Source organism: Mustelus asterias, chromosome 7 (assembly GCF_964213995.1).
Source record: "Mustelus asterias chromosome 7, sMusAst1.hap1.1, whole genome shotgun sequence".
In the NCBI taxonomy this organism is placed as follows: Eukaryota; Metazoa; Chordata; class Chondrichthyes; order Carcharhiniformes; family Triakidae; genus Mustelus; species Mustelus asterias.
The window spans coordinates 57,634,481-57,655,626 of record NC_135807.1 but is presented as its reverse complement, the minus strand read 5'-3'; the positions used below and the strand labels follow the sequence as shown (position 1 = coordinate 57,655,626).

The 21,146-nt window shown below is 42.9% G+C and overlaps 1 protein-coding gene across 3 annotated transcripts in view; it reads left to right on the top strand.

The window, feature by feature from the left end:
• adcy8 (adenylate cyclase 8 (brain)) overlaps positions 1 to 21,146 on the top strand; it is a 105,342-nt gene that overhangs the window by 27,783 nt on the left and 56,413 nt on the right. For all 3 annotated transcript variants that reach the window (XM_078216091.1, XM_078216090.1, XM_078216092.1), the window contains exons 6-7: positions 3,413 to 3,571; positions 3,721 to 3,991. In XM_078216091.1, the coding sequence (XP_078072217.1) occupies positions 3,413 to 3,571; positions 3,721 to 3,991 (430 nt within the window). The remainder of the gene's footprint in view (positions 1 to 3,412; positions 3,572 to 3,720; positions 3,992 to 21,146) is intronic.

The window sequence follows — 21,146 nt, the reverse complement described above, 5'->3', positions numbered from 1 at the left end:
TGCTGAAATTGGGAGAGCTTCAATTATAGAATTCTTAAGCCAGGGTCAGAAATTAAACAGCAGACTGCAGGTGATCTCATCTTAAGAAGAACTCCACAGACAGGAGAATTCAATACTGCTGAAGCTAAACACTGAAGACTGGGTTGGGAAGAATAATCTATCCACTCACAGTTTCTAACAGGTAAAAGAAGCCCATACAAATTTTTGTTCACGGTTTGCTTTCACTTGTGAAGTTGTTCCAGGGTGACAAGCTGGCATTGCCCAAGAGGCACCTCTCCGCGCCCCCCACCCCCCCGCCCCACCCCTACCCCCAAACGGCATGGAGTTGATGATGCTGAAAATCCTGATTGCGGAGATGCGCGGAGACTGTGACACCCACCCGGAAGCCTGTGAAACAGCCCCCACTGATGTCTCCCGGCCCACTGTGCTACTGGAGCAGTGCAACAGGCTGAGAGAATCACTCCCATTGTCTTTGGCCACTAATTTTCAGACCTTTTTGTCTTCGGCCACTCCCAGGTCTTTATGTGTTACTCCATCGGAGTCCTTATCAGAACTTGTCAGTGATCTCACCATCCAGTGAATTGGCAAATGATCCACTCTTTACCTCAGGTATCACTGCAGCCCACTCATACCTGGATCATTCACCATGTGCAGATTCCAACTCTACATTAACCTACAGGCTGGTGATCAGATCAAGTGAAAGGGCCTCTTACTCAATTCTGTGTTCTCCTCTCTCTTCCTCCTGAGGCTGTTATGCCTGGCTGTCTGAAGACAGAAAATCAGAAGGGATAGGTGAGTGTGAAGGAGGAGGGAGACAGTGGAATGCAAGAGGGCCAATAGTCATACTATCAGCAGCTTGCTCATCAAACCAGGTCTCAGTATGCAAATGAGCTGGGAGTTGAGAAGGAGCATAAGACAGAAGCATGCATCATCCTGAATGATTCTCTGTGATACCAGATGACATAGGTTCTGTTGTAGTGAGCCACATGATGCTGAGAACCTTCTCTCCTGTTGAGCTCAGGTGATGCAAGCATCCTTGTTCATTACTGATTCTGCTCTGCCTCTTTCTATTTTGTGCCATATCGTGTTGCAAGAGAGAGGGAAGAATGTCAATGATGATGTTGCACTGGGTTTGGGTGATGTACTGAACAGAGTTGAGTCACTGGAAATGTGGAGCCAGTAACTAGCATGTGTGAATCTGGCCTCATTGATAGGTTTGTGAGGGCGAGGTGGAGTATTTGGATATTAGGTATGTATCCTGAATGTCAGGGAATACCAATGAATGAGTGATGGGTTGTGGACATTGTGAAGCATGAGAAGTCGGTGTGTGTTAGGATAAAACTGTTGGTTTAACATCTGAAGAAGCCAAGTTATCTTAAGAGCAAGGTAGATTTATTTCAGCTTTTTAACACCTTTGACTTTTAACAATACAGCAGGCATTTTACTGATTTTAAAAAATTGCTGATGGTCTTCCTGGTTTCCCATTGTCATGTTTTAAGTTGCCACAAAGTATTCAATGCTGCTTTCCTTTAAAGGGGTTGCCTTTAAGAGCAGAAGGCTGGCTGCGCTACATGCTATTAGTACATCACCATGCACGACACTCTGTAGAGCACAGAGCCAGCCAGCAGCATTTCAGATGCTGCCTTATGCTACAATCATGGTAAGGAGGTGTTAGCACGCAATTTACATCCTGCCCATCTCCAGCAGAACTGGCATGGGCAAGTCTCAAATTGCCACCCCAGTGCCAATTTTTAGCACACTGTCTATTTTTCTCCTTCTCCATGAATGCTTTTGATATTTCTGCAGGGCAGGTCATTTGATCATTATAGAATCAGTCTGACTTTTGTTTCCATTAATTTTAACTTGTATTTATGTCATAGCTTTAATATCAAAAGCATTCACGGAGAAGGAGAAAAATGTGCTAAAAATTGGCACTGGGGTGGCAATTTGCGACTTGCCCATACCGGTTCTGCTGGAGATGGGCAGGATGTAAACTGCGTGCTAACAATCTGGATATATTATTTTAGTGCATAGATTTGAAAAAAACTAGATTAGGCAAAGAAAAGTATGTTGGAATGTTTAAAATATTTATATTTCTTCCGTATTCCTAGCTTCTATATCCGAAGCCTTATCCATGCACTGTGATGTGTGCTGTTTGGCTGAAGTCCAGTCTCCAAATATTGCCAGCATTGTTGTTAATAGCTTTTCAACTTCAGACACTGGGCGGGAATTTCCGGCCTCGCTGGCTCCGAAACCGTAAAATCTCACCCGAGTTCAACGCACTTTTCCGTGGTCCGCCCCTCGCTTGCTGCGATTCCCATGGCAGGCGGGATGGTAAAATTCGCCCCAACGTGTTTGCAGAGACGGGCTATGTGACTGCTTGCTTCCATCAAGTTGAGACACCACAGTGAAACCTGCATATCCCATTCTGCACAGGTAGTGCCGCCACTCAGACCCATGGCCGTTAGATTAGGGGAAGACAGTTGCCTCAAATTGTTTGACATTAAACCATGCTCTGTTAAGGAGGGAACTGGTGCGTAACGGTAACGAAATGTCACCGTTATATTTTAAACAGCGCATGCCGCTGGTTAAAGCAGTTTTTTGTTGGTTCAAAATCCCTCTTGTGACTTCAAAATCAATTTATCAGTTTGTGCTGCCTGGAATGGTATGGCAGGTTACTGCTGTGCACGAGACACAAGGAACATTTAAAAAGACACTGAGTATTGAAAAAATTAATATATTTTCTGCAGTAATTATTTGTTAACTGCACTTATTAAGAAAAAAATTATAAAGGACAAGCCTACACTCTAAATAGCTGGGATTAAAAAATAAAGCAGAATACCGTGAATGTTGGGAATCTGAAATATAAACAGAAAATGCTGGAAAGTCTCAGCAGGTCAGGCAGCATCTGTGGACCATAAAACGTGAGAACAGAAGTAGGCCATTCGGCCCATTGAGTCTGCTCTGCCACTCAATGAGATCATGACTGATCTGATAGGTTAATCCTCAACTCCACTTTCCTGCCTTATTCTCACAACCCTTGACTCCCTTACTGATTAAAACTCTGTCCATCTCAGCCTTGAACATACTTAACGACTCGGGCTCATCAGCCCTCCTGCGGTGTAAGATTGAGAGAGATTACAAGGTGTATTTTCTGCTGGTGGTGTGCAGTGTATGATTTTAAAACAGGAGTGCACAAATGGAAAATGGGCTCTGAATGAGAATGGTGTTGAAATTATGTTGTATGAATATTAACACCCAAAGGTTTAACATATTACTCTGACCACTGTCTTAATGATGGCGTTAACCCCCGCCCATTTATTTTTGTATGGCGTAGTTTTAAGGGCACAGCAGTTTGCTTGTCTTAATGTTGGAACATTTCTGTAATTTTTGATTCTTTTTGTTTGAATAGATATGTGAGAGTCCACACGAAACACGAGATTGACATGCGTATAGGAATACACTCCGGATCAGTGCTTTGCGGAGTGCTTGGGCTTCGCAAATGGCAATTTGACGTCTGGTCCTGGGATGTTGATATTGCAAACAAACTGGAGTCTGGCGGGATCCCTGGGTAAATATCATGACCTTTACCCAAGACATAAGCAATTTATTCTTCCTCTAAAAATAAATTGAAAACAAATGCTCGTGTTATTAAGGTTTGTGGGAGGGCTGGTTTCCTGGTGGGATCTGAGTGTTCTTTCTTGCATCTGTTGTTTGCAGGAGGATTCACATTTCCAAGGCGACTCTGGATTGTCTAAATGGTGATTATGAGGTGGAAGAAGGGCACGGAAAAGAGAGAAATGAGTTCCTGAGAAAACACAACATTGAAACGTATCTGATAAAGCAACCCGAAGAAAGCCTTTTGACTTTGCCCGAAGACATTATGAAGGAATCCAGCACAAGTTCTGACAGAAGAAATAGCGCCACAACATTTACTGAAGGTTCCTGGAGTCCTGAGCTTCCATTTGATAATATTGTTGGAAAACAGAACGTAAGACAACTTTTATCTGATCTGCCTTCTCAGATGTTTATGAGTTAGTGTCATCCATATAGAGGAGTTGTTTACTGATCGTTACAAATGATAATCTCAGCGTGCAATCCTGCTAAGGTGCATTCACTTCCTAAAATCATACCTTTCAAGTCTTGCACATATGTAATAGTTGATGCAGTGGGACAATGATTGTTTCCCCAATAAGTCTCAGTGCTTTCAGGTTGTCATCTGGCTTTACCAGTGCAAAGCAGTTTGTCCTCGTGTACTTTATGCAAATATTTTATTACATGCCGTTTGGGTAGTATGGCATGGAATGGATCTGTTGTAATGCACAAGGCATTGTAGCTATGTGGGAGAGGCTGGATGGGCTCATTCATCTTGTCCTGCCTGTTACTGTTAGATCTTTGTATGTATTGTTTTCCCCGTGCATTTTGGAGCAGGGTTAAAATGAAAGTTTCGCCAGGGGCCTCTTGCACTGAGGTACCTCTATGATAATGAGACACCTATTACATGTGCACAGTGCCAATTCGCCCATCTGTTCTAGAAATCCTACATATATCACAATGTGGAGTTGCCGGCATTGGACTGGGGTGGGCACAGTAAGAGGTCTCACAACACCAGGTTAAAGTCCAACGGGTTTATTTGGTAGCACAAGCAGCGCTTGTGCACGAGCTTTCGGCGGCAGCGCTCCGAAAGCTCGTGCTACCAAATAAACCTGTTGGACTTTAACCTGGTGTTGTGAGACTTCTTACTGTACAAATATCACAGCATTGCAAAAAGGGCCATTACCAATGTAGAGTACATCGGAGGTCTATGGGATGAAAATGATTAACTAATTGAGGCGTTTTTCGTGTTTCTGTGAAAATATAACCAAACAATTTTATAATTGGAGACAAAACAAGGCAGTAAAGGACTCCACGGAATTTGCAAACTAGCCGATTAATTTTCCATTTCCACCTTGTGGCTCCGATGTTTACAGGGAGGAGCAGTGGGGTTGGGGTCAATAGCGGCAGTTTTCCATTTGTGTAACCTGGATAAACCAGTTTCCTTCAGATCCAGCCAAATTCAACAGCAGGAACTGGTAAATATTTTTTGTCTCTGTTATTTGATTGCAACCACCCAGATTAAGAGGCTGTCTGTCTGTAGGCCTACAAACATAAGGCTACAGCCATGGAGTTGAAAGCAGAGAGCAAAGGATAGGGAAGGTCAAAAACGGAGGAGGGAGAGCTGATCAGGGATCATGCACTGGGAGGGAGATTGTAGGTTCGTGTTGGAGGAGATTGGAGGCCATGTTTGTTCATCTGGCAGTAAGGATACTTCAGCTGCAAGCAATAAAAGAACTAGCTTCACAAGGTAAATCAAAGGAAAAGGTTTAATAAAGAAACTTTGTTACACAACTCTCAGGCCACACCCTGGGTGACACAAGCCTCCCACAATCCCCATCTGCTTTCTATTTATACCGGGTCAGTGGGTCAGCTGCCCTCACAGCATATTACCATTAGTTACATTATAACAGATTCCAATGTCATCATTGGGTTAAAGTCCAACAGATTTATTTGGTAGCGTGAGCTTTCGGAGCACTGCTGCTTCATCAAGTGAGTCAATCACTCACCTGATGAAGGAGCAGCGCTCTGAAAGCTTGAGTTACCAAATAAACCTGTTGGACTTTAACCTGGTGTTGTGAGACTTCTCACTGTGCCCACCCCAGTCCAACACCGGCAGCTCCACATCAATTATAACAATGATTTGGGGGGAGAAGGGGTGGGGGAGATTGGAGGCTTGTGTCAGTTGAAGGGTGGAGTTGACCAGGGAGATCAGGGGCCAGTGCTCAGAGGTTGGGGGCTGGTGTCAAGGACAAGAGGCATTAGCGGCTGATGATGATGGGGGTTAGATCAGTAAAGTCCGGGAGTTTTTGGAAGCCGCAGCTGGGGAACTGAGCGGAGGGAGGGATGGGGAGAATGGGGATGGAATCAGATAGGCCAGGTCAGGGCGGACAGAGTGGAAGCACTCCAGCTCTCGATCGCTTACAAGCAGTGCTGAGAAGGCATCTTTCTCTTCCACATACCAGTCCTCATCTCCCTTCAGCTGTCAGCTTTCCGGAGGTCTGGGAAACTCAGCTGAAAAGGGTCAAATCTAAAATGGAGAACAAAACGAGCCTCATTAAAATATTCAAATGAGGAGCCCACGAACAGCCAGCTCCGCCCAGCTCCGCCCACCCTCCCAACTCCATCCTGCCTTTGTTGGAACTGGGTGTGGGTGAAGTCAGTTGAGTTTGGTTTTGTGAATTTTAGCATTATAATGTTCCACCTGAACCAGACCAAACTTCTTTTGGGGTTAATGTTCCCTCAGTATTGCTGTATAATGTATGGATTTTTGTAGATATGCTTGATAATTGTGGTTCGACCATAATCCAGCCTCCAAACTAATCATTTTATTCCCAATAGCTGGACTATGTCCTGTCCACTTCAGTAGTGATATGAAATGAGGAGACTAAGCTTTGAAGCCGGTTCTTGGGATCTACTGAAGGAGTCAGTAGTTCTCAGTCAAGGTACCTGGGGGGAGAGGCAAAATGTGCAAGAAATGAGCCTTTTCCTACACCTCATTGTGCCGCCTGGCAATGTCGGAACTCTTGGGGCAGAATTCTCAGGCCGCGCTGGTCTAAAAGCCGGAAATTCCCATCCGACTGTCAATTTGATCTTCGTATTGTCTGCAACCCCACCTGCTACAATTGCAGTGGCGGGCGGGGTGGGAGAATTCTGGCCTTGATGTCCATTTCTTGGACATGCATTCTTAAGCAAAGAAGTTACGATGGTCACAGGGCATATGTTGGTGAAGAGAAAGAATTTATACAAGAAGATCAAAAATGGAGTTAGAAATGGACTGAGAATAATTTACATTTAGGTTGGTCCCCTGGGGAGACACTTTAATTTGAAATAAAATGGAAGCTCTCTCAATATTTTCAAACAGTCTAAATATAGCACCTGCAATAGAACAGAAATTATTTTATCGAACCCTGAGGAACCACATTGAAGACGGTCTTTATCTAATTACAATTAAACTGAAAGCACAGAAGGATTTTTTGCAGATCCGACATTAATATTAAAGTAAATGATGAACAATTTGTAAGGATCTAAATTGTGTGATTCTATTACAAAGATTACATTCAGGTATAAAAATTAGTGCAGATCTGGGGGTCCATTTGTTCCGTTGGGCTCATTCTTTCACAGAAAGCCAGAGTTTCTCTCTACTCCCTCCAAGAGCACAATGGGCCATAACTTCCTGCTAGCATCAGAAGGAGATGGCGGCCCGCAGGAATTAGAAGAAATAAATACATATTTAACTGCCCTTGTAAATTTCACTGACACTTCCAATCCCTGGAGCTGCTCGGGGTCTGCACTGAAAGGCTCCTCACAGGCCCCAGTGCAGTCCAACACCATCAGATTCAAGGAAGAAATGCCCCCATTTTACTGCCCCAGCTGCTGTAAAGTAGGTAAGTTTAAAGGGCCCAGTGAAATTGACAGAGCAGGGAGAAGATAAGTGGATAGGATTGGGGGGATTGGAGGTCATGGGGGGGGGTTCAGAGATCAAGCCCACAGCAGTGATTGAGTGTCGGGATGCGGGGTTGGTTTTGAAAGAGAAAGCGGTGGGCCAGCAGGGGGTGTGGGGGAATCCTTGGGGAATTGGGATGGTGGGGAGTTTCAAGGGGGCATTGGGGTGTCCTGTGGTCGGGGGAGAGCGGGGGGGGGGGGGGGGGGGTGGGGTCTTGAGGAGCGGTCTGGGTGTTTAAATAGTTACCCACGAGTTTGAAGAAGTTTTAGTTCTTCTATTCTTTTTCTGGCTGACTATTGGTGTAACCCTGGTGGAAACATCCAAAGATCACGATTTACATTTCATTTTCAGAAAGGGAAGTTGTCCAGAGGAAGTTTGTGGTTCTGGACAATTACTGTGCAAACCCTTACCTGTGAGTTCTGAGAGGGATTCCTCAGCGCATCTTTCGGGTAGATCAGAAATTGATGCTGGCAAGCTCAGAGGTTATGACCTCATATCTAACTACATCTAAGCAGTATTTTGGGACAAGTTTGTATAACAGTGGCAAATAAACAATCACGTAATAATTCAAGGAGCTAATGGATTAAAATGGTCCAATCCTTGCGAGATGGGAGGCAAATATCCCTATAATGTCTCAGCATTTAAATTTCTGACATCTAGATGGTCAAAGTGAGCCATGATATACAATCTCTCATGTTTTTACAGTACATTAGTTAAAATCTGTACTGCCATTATGCTACACATACAGCAGATATCAACATTTTCACTGCTGATGTCAAAAAAATCAGTAAACTAACATGACTGATATTCCAGCTAAGAGATCATCTTGTTTCATCTCTTATTGTGCTGTGATATAGTTACAGCTGGTACGAAGCTCGCTTCACAAACACGACTGCATTCAGGTTTTCCAAATTTGCAAATCAACATAGTTTTTAAAAGATTAAAATAGATTGTGAAATCAACTCTTTTTCTGTGCCACCATGTAAATGTATGGAATTCTGAATTGTCACGGGGCAGGAGGAGGCCATTTGGCCCTTCATGTTTCCACCGACTGTCCAAATGAGCAACATGAATTAGTGCCATACCCCTGCCTTTTCCCTGTACCCCTGACACCCTCCATTTTATAACAATACAAGAACATTGACTTACTGATGTTGGTACACTTGCTGAAGAATGTTGCATCGTAGCATTCAAGAGGGAATTAGATCATCATCGAAAAAGGAAACACTGACAGGGCTACAGGGGAAAAGGCAAGGGAGTGACACTAAATGAATTGTTCATGCAAAGAGCCAGCATGGATACAACAGGCCGAATGGCCTTCTGTGCTGTAACCATTCTATGACTTTTTGATTCTGTGAATTGTAGCATGAGGAATCAAATGCTTCATATTAAAAAACTTGCTTAAATTAAATATTTTTGGTACTTAAAGGATCAGTTCAAATCAATAAAATTCACCGGTAATGGGACCAATTCTATAAGATATTTAATTATTACATCATTACTATAGCAGTAACAAATATTGTTAACTTGTTTTCAGTGATTTACCAACAGAGGCTTAACTCAACGTTTGGTGTGGTCTTGAAAATAAGATTTTGCTGCAGAAGAGTAGTTTTTTTTGGCATTGCAGTGCATTTGTGAATTGTGCCTTGGAGCAAGTCAGTGTCCCTCCCACTGCAGATGTTACACACCAGAAATACACTTCAAAATATCACACTTTATTACAGTTGCAAAATAATCTTTATTAAAAGAAAGCCAGCCCTTGACCTGGAACCTAAAACTTACAAGCAATTTAATGACCTCTAATTGATTACAATCACGAGCAGCAATAAGTACCTGGATTTCCCCAGGGACAGGACTGTATATTAGTTAAGCAGCGCAATCATTCTCCAGATCCCAGACTGACTGCGAGCAATGGGAGATCTGTTTCATTTTCTAAATATTTATTTTTCAAAAATTTACCACTACGTGCTTTCTACCATGATATCCTGTTATAAATTCCTATGCCCGCATTCAGAATGGAATCTGCCTACGCAAGTATGTCATGCTGCAATTGTGCTTCCGACCAATTGCAGTGCTATAACACCCCATGCTGGTGAGGCAGCTGGAGAGGTCAGTGCTGGGTTTGAGCTGTGGTGCAAGAGGAATAGCTTCAGATTCCTGGGGTATTGGAACTAGTTCTGGGACAGGAAGCATCTATTCAGGAAGGATGGGTTTGCACCTCAACAGGACCAGCACCAGTGACCTCTCGGCAGGTTTTACTGGTGTGACTGGGGAGGGTTTTAACTAAATTGGCATAGGCGTGTAATGTCTGAGAATTTGAGAATCACAACCGACACAATTTCATCACAAATCCAACAGCTTTATTTCCAAAAGCAGTGCACAGTGATTTGAAGTACACAGAGCGAAATCTTACCAAAAATGGCAGTGTTGTTTCCGGCGAGAAGACCGGTCGGTTTCCTCTCCAGGTTTCTCAGCACTCTGCCTAAAAGTATCAAACGGCATGTTTCATGTCATCATGCAGGGGGTGGGGCCTAAACACGCTGGCAAAACTCGGCTGCACAGAGATTAAGGCGGCCTGTTTAGAGGGCACCCCAATTGTAACAGGAATAAACCTCCCCCTCAAACCACCACGGATGTCTCATGGACTCTCTTCTTTTGTAAAGTTTATTCATTAGTGTCACAAGTAGGCTTACATTAACACTGCAATGAAGTTACTGTGAAAATCCCCGAGTCGCCACACTCCGGTGCCTATTCGGGTACACTGAGGGAGAATTTAGCATGGCCAATGCACCTAACCAGCACATCTTTCGGAGTGTGGAAAGAAACCGGAGCACCCGGAGGAAACCCACGCAGACACGGAAAGAACGTGCGGACTCCGCACAGACAGTGACCCAAGCTGGGAACTGAACCCGGGTCCCTGGCGATGTGAGGCAGCAGAGCTAGCCACTGTGCTTCTGTGCCATCCCAATATTCCTCACCCCTATTTGGAGTCATAACTCCCCCTACCGATCATCGACCCCTTGCCCTCAATCATCCCTTCCCCGCAGTCAGAGCTGGCATCCACAGTGCAGGTGGCGGGTGTGGGTGTGGGTGGAGAGTGCGGGCTTAGTGTCTGTGGAGGAACACTTGGGTCAGAGTGATATAAACCACCTGGTCAGGATGGCTGAAGGAAGTGAAAGTGGAGACAGCAGAAGGGTTTGCCGTAATTTTTCAATCTTCTTTAGATCCAGGGGAAGATGCCAGAGGATGGGAGAATGGCAAATGTGGCACTCTTATTCAAGAAAAGGTGCAAGGATGTTCTTTGTAACTCCAGGTGGCCAGTTTAACATCAATGGTGTGTGAAATTTTAGAAACAAGGATCAGGGGATAAAAGCAATATGCACTTGGAGAAGTTTGAGTTAATTAAGCAAAGAAAATAAATGTCAAAATGGATTTTAAGAAAGTGTTTGAAAAGTACCATATGAAAGGCTGCTGAACAAAATTGAGACTCATTGAGAGTAAGAGAATGAGTGTCAGTTTGGGTAAAAAATATTGGCTTAAGGGCAGAAATAGAATTATGGTAAATGTTTTTCAGACTGGAGGATGGTAAACTGGTTTCCCATCAGTGACAGGACCAGTGTTTTTTTGAGATATACAAACTTGGATATTGGAATACAGGGTCAATTTTCAAAATTTGCTGATGATACCTTGGTCTCTTTTAAGGGCTGATGATACCTTGGAGATATGGCAAACAATGAGAATGACATCAAATGACTGAAATAGGACATAGGTAGACTGGAAGAATGAGCAGATAAGTGGCAGATAGAATTTAATACAGAAAAATGTGAGGTGATGCATTTATGCAGAATGGATGGATAGGAAGAGGCAATGTAAACTTAATGGCACAATTCTATAAATGTTCAGGGATAGAGCGACATGGGGTTCATGGGCGGCACGGTAGCACAGTGGTTAGCACTGCTGCTTCACAGCTCCAGGGTCCCGGGTTCGATTCCCGGCTCGGGTCACTCTCTGTGTGGAGTTTGCACATTCTCCTCGTGTCTGCGTGGGTTTCCTCCGGGTGCTCCGGCTTCCTCCCACAGTCCAAAGATGTGCGGGTTAGGTTGATTGGCCAGGTTAAAAATTGCCCCTTAGAGTCCTGGGATGCGTAGGTTAGAGGGATTAGTGGGTAAAATATGTGGGGTGGGATTGTGGTCGGTGCAGACTCGATGGGCCGAATGGCCTCCTTCTGCACTGTAGGGTTTCTATGATTTCTATGATTTCTATGTGTTTTGACCTTAGAAGGTGGCAGGACATATTAAGGGAGCAGTTTGCAAAGTAAAGTAAAGTTTGTTTATTAGTCACAAGTAAGGCTTACATTAACACTGCAATGAAGTTACTGTGAAATTCCCCTAGTTGCCAGAGTCCGACGCCTATTCGGGTCAATGTACCTAACCAGCACGTCTTTCAGACTGTGGGAGGAAACCGGAGAAAACCCACACAGACATGGGAATAATGTACAAACTCCGCACAGACAGTGACCCAAGCTGGGAATCGAACCCGAGGGTACCTGGCGCTGTGAGGCAGCAGTGCTAACCACTGTGCCACCGTGCCGCCCCCCCAGGATATTGGGCTTCAGAAATAGCTGCATTAAGTATAAAAATGCGGATTGACATCGGAAGCAAAAGACGCTGACGTAATGATGATGTAACAGGACATGACTGAGAGATGGAGATCTGGCAGGAACAGAGGTTACAACCTCATGCAGAGGTCCCATTATGTACATGGTCGCTGTAAATGATGAATAATAGTTTGAACAAACTGCAGTCTCGAGCAAGTTATTTTGGGCGAATAGACAAGCCCCAAAGAGCCCCGTCTAGATCCCAAACACGTGACAAAACATCTTGGCAGTGGACAACGAGCAAAGGATCCACCAAACCTTAAGACGAAACTACAGACTTGGCAAATCAAGAGATCCTTGAAGGGAGGACAAAAGCAACAAATTTGTTACCACAGAGTCAGGGCATTGCGGGTGCAGCAGATAAAAACTGCGACACAGACCCGGAGTCTGGATGGCAGTGGGCCCAAAGCAGCAAGCAGCAGCATAGAAGCAGGAAGAATTCCAGGGCATTCTAGAAGTTTGGAATCCACATTACGAGTCCCAGAACCATTTTGGAGCTCTGAAGGTGCGCAACAGGCCCGGAAATGGACAACTGGAGAAAAATATTTACAAGATAGAGAACTGCTCCTGGCTTACTCAAATAAATATCAAAAAGATCAGGTCAATGTATCACTTTATGTAGCAGGATCTATTATTACTGATGTAATAATAAGGCTCAAGCAGATGCAACCCTCATCTATCAAAATACAGGGTCCTAGTGGGACTACATTGAAATTCAAAGGCACAGTTGAGTATAAAGATAGGGAAATTGTCAAACATCCCTATCTCAATTCAAAATCAAGAGTGCTCTCTACCAAGCAGAAAGGCATGCTGAAAATGCCTTAATTTATAAAGTGGATGAAGTTGCTGATGAGAACTACAGCAGTACATTCGGGAATTTATTTCCAAAATTACCAACAGGCCCAAGGAAACTAAAGACCAAGTACCATGTCACTCTACCAGCTGATCCTAAACCAATTTGCCACTTTACACTGAGGAAAGTCCCTCACCCACTCTTGGACAAAGTGAAAGGTGAAATTAAGAAGATGCAACAGCAAGTGGTTATCTCATTGGTCACCATGCAAACTCAATGGTGTTCAGGAATGGTCATGGTCCCAAAGTCAAATGGCTCTAGAAGAATCTGTGCGGATTTAACTCAACTAAACAAGACAATGGAACGTAAGATCCATCTGATGGCTTCAGTAGATGATATCCTTGCAAACTAGCCCAGAGTACTTTATTTACCAAATTGGAATACAAACAATGGATTTTGGCAGTTGTCTCTGGACAAATAATCCATATTTACAATACCATTCGTTCATTACTTTTTCAATGCATTACCATTTGGAATTGCGTCCAGCCCTGAAATTTTCTAGAGAACGATATCTCAAACCCTAGAAGGCATGGAAGGAGTAATATACCATCTGGGCAACATATTTGTACGTGGCTCTACAAGAGAACACCATGATCGCAGAGTCAGAGCAGCCCTAAGATTCTTGACAGGCTGCAAGCCTAAAACATTCAATGAAAAATGTGAGTTCTCCAAACTTATGATTGAAATTCCTAGGTCACGTAGTACAATCCACTGGAATCACAATTGATCTACAAAAAACAAAGGTAATCAGAGAATTTCCCTTTACTAATCTTCAAAGATTTCTCGGAATGTTCAGCCAAGTGGGCAAACGCCGACCAAATTTAGCAGAGCCTTGAGACAGAGACAGGGTCTACAGTGGTGCTGGAATGTGGACCTCCAGAATGCTTTTGAAAGGATTAAACAACTTTTGATCTCCTGTGAAATCTTGGCACATTATGACCCAGAACTACCCACCATAACAGTAGCATCATCTATAGGTCTGGGGGTTGTCTCCATTCCAAGTGCAGAGAGACAGCAAACGTAGACTAGTTTATTAAGCCTCAAGGTCAATATCAGAAACAGAACAAAAATACACCACAATTGGAAAAGAAGTGTTGGCAAAATTGAGGGCATGCAAAATATTCTCTAACTATATTATGGGATTGTGGTTCAAAATTGTAACAGATCATAAGCCACTAGACTCTTCTGAACATGAAAGAAGTTGCAAAGCTGCTGCTCAGAATCTTAACTATTGAAATTATGATTAATGAGAGATGACTCCAAAATGGAGTATGTTCAACGGAAATATCAAGCAACTGCAGTCACATTGTGGATACCATCAGAAAGAATCAAGCAAGAGGATTTACATTTCAGCAATGATGTGGAAGTATTTACATCCCTAATTACTCGACACTTACCAGCAACTGCAAAAAAGTTGCAGGAAATAAAACAAGCACAGCAGCAAGATGGCAAATGTCTCCAGATAAAACAATATTGTCTGGAAGGATGGTCAAACTATATAGCCAGTAATCCAGCACTACACCAATACTTTAAAGAGCGCAAGCATCTCACAATCATGAATGATTTACTCATCTTCAGTGAGAATTTATTTATTAGTTAAAGTTTATTTATTAGCATCACAAGTAGGCTTACATTAACACTGCAATGAAGTTACTGTGAAAATCCCTTAGTCGCCACACTCCGGCGCCTGCTCGGATACACTGAAGGAGAATTTAACAGGGCCAATGCATCTAACCTGCACATCTTTGGACTGTGGGAGGAAACCCACGCAGACACGGGTAGAACCTGCAAACTCCGCACAGAAAGTGACCCAAGCCGGGAATCGAACCCGGGTCCCTGGCGCTGTGAGGCAGCAGTGCTAACCACGGTGGCACCGTGCCACCCCTGAGAATAGTCACACCGATGGCACACCAGCTTGATATTTTCCAAAGCCTTCACCAGAGTCACTTAGGGATAGCAATATGTAGTGAGAGAGGCTGGCAATCAGTCTGGTGGCCGGGCATTCTCGTTCTATAGAAGAAATGATTTCCAATCCTTCAATTTGTACAATAAACTGCCAAGAGCAAAAAGAACCACTATCACCTTCTACATTTCCAGCAAGGCTGTGAGAATTCCTGGGGATGGACTTATTTAATTTTAAGGAGAAAACATTCCTTGTTGTCATTAATTACTGCTCAATGTGTATTGAAGTAAACAGAGTGTGCAGCATCACAGCAGAAGTAGACATTCAATCACTAAGGAGAATGTTTGCAGCACCAGGCATTCCGGATGTTGTGGTGTCAGTAAATGGGTTGCAATTTGCGAATAAGTTATTCCAAAATGTTTTGGATTTCCCCACGAGAGGATATTAATATTTATCCAAACGTATCTGGGGAGGGCTCTTAATGAGCCCACAACAATGTTAAGTGGACCATTGATACGTGGTGGGTCTGGTTTCGGCCCAGGTTGCACAAAATGGAGCTGGTTGGGAACGGAGTCAAGATTTCTGGCAGGGGGTGGAACTCATTCCATTTTATAACTAAATTATTCATTTTATTTGGTAATTTTAAAAACATATTAAACGTAATCATTTCTTAGAGTAATTAATTCATTAATATAAATCACTGAATTTCATGATTTGCCTATTGGCTACATTTAATGATCAAATTGCATTACATTTAATTTAATAGTTGAGAAAATGACTCCCCATATTTAAAGATCCATTTCATTTGATTTATTGTCACATGTATTAACATACAGTGAAAAGTATTGTTTCTTGCGCACTGTACAGAGAAAGCATACCGTACAAAAGGAAGGAAAGGAGAGATTGCAGAATGTAGTCTTACAGTCATAGCTAGGGTATAGAGAAAGATCAACTTAATGTGAGGTAAGTCCATTCAAAAGTCTGATGGCAGCAGGGAAGATGCTGTTTTTGAGTTGGTTGGTACGTGACCTCAGACTTTTGTATCTTTTTTCCGAAGGAAGAAGATGGAAAAGAGAATGTCCGGATTGCGTGGGGTTCTTGATTATGCTGGCTGCTTTTCTGAGGCAGCGGGAAGTGTAAACAGTGTCAGTGGATGAGAGGCTGGTTTGAGTGATGGACTGGACTTCATTCACAGCCCTTTGTAGTTTCTTGCGGTCTTGGACAGAGCAGCAGCCATACCAAGCTGTGATACAACCAGAAAGAATGCTTTCTATGGTGCATTTGTGGGAGTTGGTCAGAGTTGTAGCGGATGTGCCAAATTTCCTTAGTCTCCTGAGAAAGTAGAGGTGTTGGTGAGCTTCCTTAACTATAATGTCCGCATGGAGGGACCAGGACAGGTTGCTGGTGATCTGGACACCTAAAAATATGAAGGTCTTGACTATTTCTACTTCATTCCCATTGATGTAGACAGGGGCATGTCCTCCACTAAGCTTCCTGAAGTCGATGACTATCTCCTTCATTTTGTTGACATTGAGGGAGAGGTTATTGTCGTTGCACCAGTTCACCAGATTCTCTTTCTCTTTCCTGTATTGTACCTCGTCATTGTTTGAGATTCGACCCACAACGATGGTGTCATCAGCAAACTTGAAAATCGGATTGGAGGGGTATTTGTCCACACAAAGGTGTATAAGGAGTACAGTAAGGGGCTGAGAACACAGCCTTGTGTGGCACCGGTGTTGAGGATGATCATCATAGAAAGAAATCATAGAAACCCTACAGTGCAGAAGGAGGCCATTCGGCCCATCGAGTCTGCACCGACCACAATCCCACCCAGGCCCTACCCCCACATATTTACCCGCTAATCCCTCTAACCAACACATCTCAGGGGCAATTTTAACCTGGCCAATCAACCTAACCCGCACATCTTTGGACTGTGGGAGGAAACCGGAGCACCCGGAGGAAACCCACGCAAACACGAGGAGAATGTGCAAACTCCACACAGACAGTGACCCGAGCCGGGAATCGAACCCGGGACCCTGGAGCTGTGAAGCAGCAGTGCTAACCACTGTGCTACCGTGCCGCCCTTTATTATGGAGGAAGTGTTCTTGCCTATCCTTACTGACTGCGGTCTGTAGGTTAGGAAGTCTAAAATTCAGTTGCCCCAGGCCATGAAGTTTGGAGATGAGTCTCATAGGAACAATGATGTTGAAGGCTCAGCTGTAGTCTATGAATAGGAGTCTGACATAGGTGTCTTTGCTATCTAGGTGTTCCAGGGTTGAGTGTAGGGCCAGGGAGATGGTGTCTGCTATGGACCTGTTGCGGCGCTAGGCGAACTGTAGTGGATCCAAGCAGTCTGGGAGGCAGGAATTGATTTATGCCATGACTAACTTGTTGAAGTACTTCATAATAATGGATGCGAGAGCTATATTTGTTAAATATATCATAAGTAATAAACATTGAAATTGTTGTTTTCCTGAACTAATTTATACCAGATCTCTTACTATAAACCTGTCGATTGTGTCTGAATAGTTCTGTGGATAATCAAGCAGTTAAATTTTGGAAGTAACACAGAACAATGGCAGGAAGAGCAAAAGATCCCTCAAGGGAATGGCAGGAATAAGAAACATGAAGCACAGTAACAGTTAGAAATATTCCAATATTGTGCTGCACAAGCCTACAGTTAAATCCATGACATACTCTATCCGCAATCTGTGTTAATAATTTAGGTTCAGAAATTCAGGGCTGACATTCAGAATTAATATCAAATTAGCAGGCCTGGTTGATGCTGATGAGGTAAATTAGATCAGAAAATGAGTGACACACACAAATGCACAAACAGCATTTAATTTACACAAATGAAAGATATTGAATACAGGAAGAAAATGATTCTGATGGCAGCGTTCAATGAATGATCTTGAAGTGACTGAGGAAATGAAAGCGGTTGAGGGATTTTGGTTGAACATGTCCAATTACTGCAGAACAGTGATCAATGGAACAAAAGAGTCGGGCCTGGATTTTCACCAGCTCTGTTTTTCCTGACTAAAATTGTGGCTGGGTGGGATTTCCAACTCCTGATATCATCCTGCTGTACTTTTTTCTCCCCAGGGCAGGATTGGTTTAATATTCTGGGAAGGCTGAGAAATGTGTCTCTGTTGATAAGGGCCAACTGATATTGAGAGGTAGTGTAACAACAGCATATCTAACATAGCTGCTGCTTTAAGAGGAAAGGGGCTTTTGGAACCGTGTTACTGGATGTATTTAAACTGCAGCAAGGCTTGAAGAAGGAGAAATTTCTGGTGCCAAAGGTTTTTTTCAGCAGATATAAGGGTCATGGAAGACTGGTTACTGGACACCAAGAAGATAATGGAGCTGGAAGGAAAGAGGTGGTAATGGCAATCAGTGCCTCCTCCTCCTTATTCAGAATCAGAATCACTGCAGTGCAGAAGGAGGCCATTCGGCCCAACGAGCCTGCACTAACAACAATCCCACCTTTGTACTTTGCTAATAAGTAAGGGGCAATTTAGCGTGGCCTATCAACCTAACCTGCAGACCTTTGTAGTTTCCTTATCTTTTTTCTCCTCCTCATTCAATAAGGAGAAAATTATTACAAATTGCAAAATCATGCAGCAAGTTCCATGTCACTATGATTCTTTAATGCTGGCTGCACAATGCTTCTCCAAATTTATCCAGATACCTGAAGCGGGATTTCAATAGTTCAATAACCTGTTAAATTGGGATTTTTATTGTACCAAATGTTTCATTGTACACGTTGCTATCTAGCATTGCTACAGAGGATACGTCTAGTTTATCTTGTCATATACACACTCCCTGAAGCCAGATCGTTGGTTCATTGTCTGCTAATGCTTCCTCCTGAGCTGTTTTCTTGGCTTTTTTTTCTAGTGGTAGAAATTCATTAGCCTGGTGAAACACCTGAACCCCAATTAGAAATTACTGATTGAGAACACTGGCACTCTGCTTTCTGCTGCCAATTGCACAATGGTTTTTTACACAAGGTTAAGAGGTTTCTGCTATTGATAATTTAAAGGACTTGGATGATTGAGTTTTGCTGCCCTGTAGTAAAAGTGTTTTTAACATAGTAGAAAGTTATGAATGTGACTTTTTAAAAGTTTTTTTAGATACCCTGTTGTCACTATAGGGTTCATTGCTTCGTGGACATGCAAGTGCTATAGTTTGGCATAGGAGGCATTAGGAGAATGAGGGATATGGATGAAGGGGCATAGCTTGGCATTGGAGGTATAATGAAGATTTTTTTAAACTTACCTTTCAAAAGGTTCACTCATGCAAACAATAGAATCATAGAATCCCTACAGTGCAGAAGGAGGCCATTCGGCCCATTGAGTCTGCACTGACTTTCCGAAGAGCATCTTACCCAGGCTCAGCCCCCGCCCAATCCGCATAACACTGTGCATTTACCATAGCTAATCCATCTAACCAACACATATGTGGACACTAAGGGGGAATTTAGCATGGCCAATCAACCTAATCTGCACGTTTTTGGACTATGGGAGGAAACCGCAGCACTGAGAGAACATGCAAACTCCACACAGAGAGTCACCCAAAGCCGGAATCGAACTTTGGTCCCTGGTGCTGTCAGGGTAAAACATTTTGGTAATGACTGATAGTGTTCTGCTTCTATTGCCAGATCGATTTACAGAAATGTTTTACACCGGCAGTTTTTTGTGCAAACCAGGAAAGGGTTGAAAACCATAATCTGTGGTTGCTTGGTTATTACATTGACCTTGTCCTTTATCTGCATGTAATCAAGTCGATTATGCTGTTGGCATGCCATAAGCAGGTCAAACGAGAATTGTCTTGGATGAATAGCATCAGAGGATAACAGCCTTTTATTGTACTATCCTTGGATACTCTTTCTGAAAGCGATTTAATAGTGATTTGATTATTGCTCATGGGCCCAGCTATTCACTCACTATTGAATTGTTGTTATAAGTAAGTTAATTCACATTTGCACTAATCTGATTTGTAATCTAAAAGTATCATGAGATGGTAAAATAGAAAGGCAACCTGAAAATGCTCGAAATCTGAGATATAAGCAGAGAGTATTGGAAATACACAGATCAGTCAGCATCTAAAAGAGGGAAAAACAGATTATGATGTTTTGGAAGGCAAGTCTTAATCTGATCTAGTAAAAACTTGCTGAAGGGTTATCTTTACAGATTATTAAACAAGAAGCATGTTACAGAATGATGCAAGAAATTGTTACAGAGCAAACTACTTCTATTAAGAGAAGTAATTATGTGATATCAAAATGTATATTAGAAAGTGATGTTTTGTGAGCTTCTTCTGAAAGATAAGAACAATCCTGTTAGGGAGGGCTGGTTAATTTGAGGAATAAGAGAGGAAAGGAAATGAAAATTGAGAACGAAGTAGAATTTCTCACCACACTGCTCATGGCAGCTCGATCAAAAGTAGTGTTGATGGTGCCTGTTGAGATAAATGAGCAGGGTTTTCCGGCCTTGCCTGGGTCGTCCAGTCCCGCTGAAAGTCAATGGACTTTTGGCTGATGGTCGAATATCCTGCAGTGGGTCCCACCATGACGGGGCTGGAAATTCTCAGCCATAGTATCCGCAAGCTGGGCTCTGACAGCGAACCTGGATATTGATGATATTGCTGTCCAGCGCTGACAGAATAGAGCTCAATAAGCAGCTCCTGTGTTTGTAACATAGAACCATGCATGCAACATTCTCAGTAGATACAGCTGGTCAATAATCACCTACTGATCATGCATAACAATGAATGAAATATCGGCATTGTTTCTGAAACCTGCATGCCTTTCAGTTTATTATTTCAATTACAGTGCCTGACAATGTTCAATTTTGCAATCAATTGTTACAACAGTAAGAATAACCATCTAGCATGTTTAAAGGCTTTCTTTAAAAAAAGTAACATTATATATCGGCTCTGACTGACATAAGGGTATATGCTCCAAATTTTAAGTTGGCTTGTTATTACAGGCATTACATTTCTTTTAAAAATATTCTTTAATGATGTAAACAACTGCATTATCTCATTTTGTTGCTGTTTGCAGAGTGGTTTACAAAACTGAAATTCTTATTTGATTACGTAGATTTCTTGCTCATACATTTTTTGGAAGAAAAAATGGAACTTAAATCCCTGGGGTGAAGTAGTTCTCTCCTTTATAATTGCTGTGAAT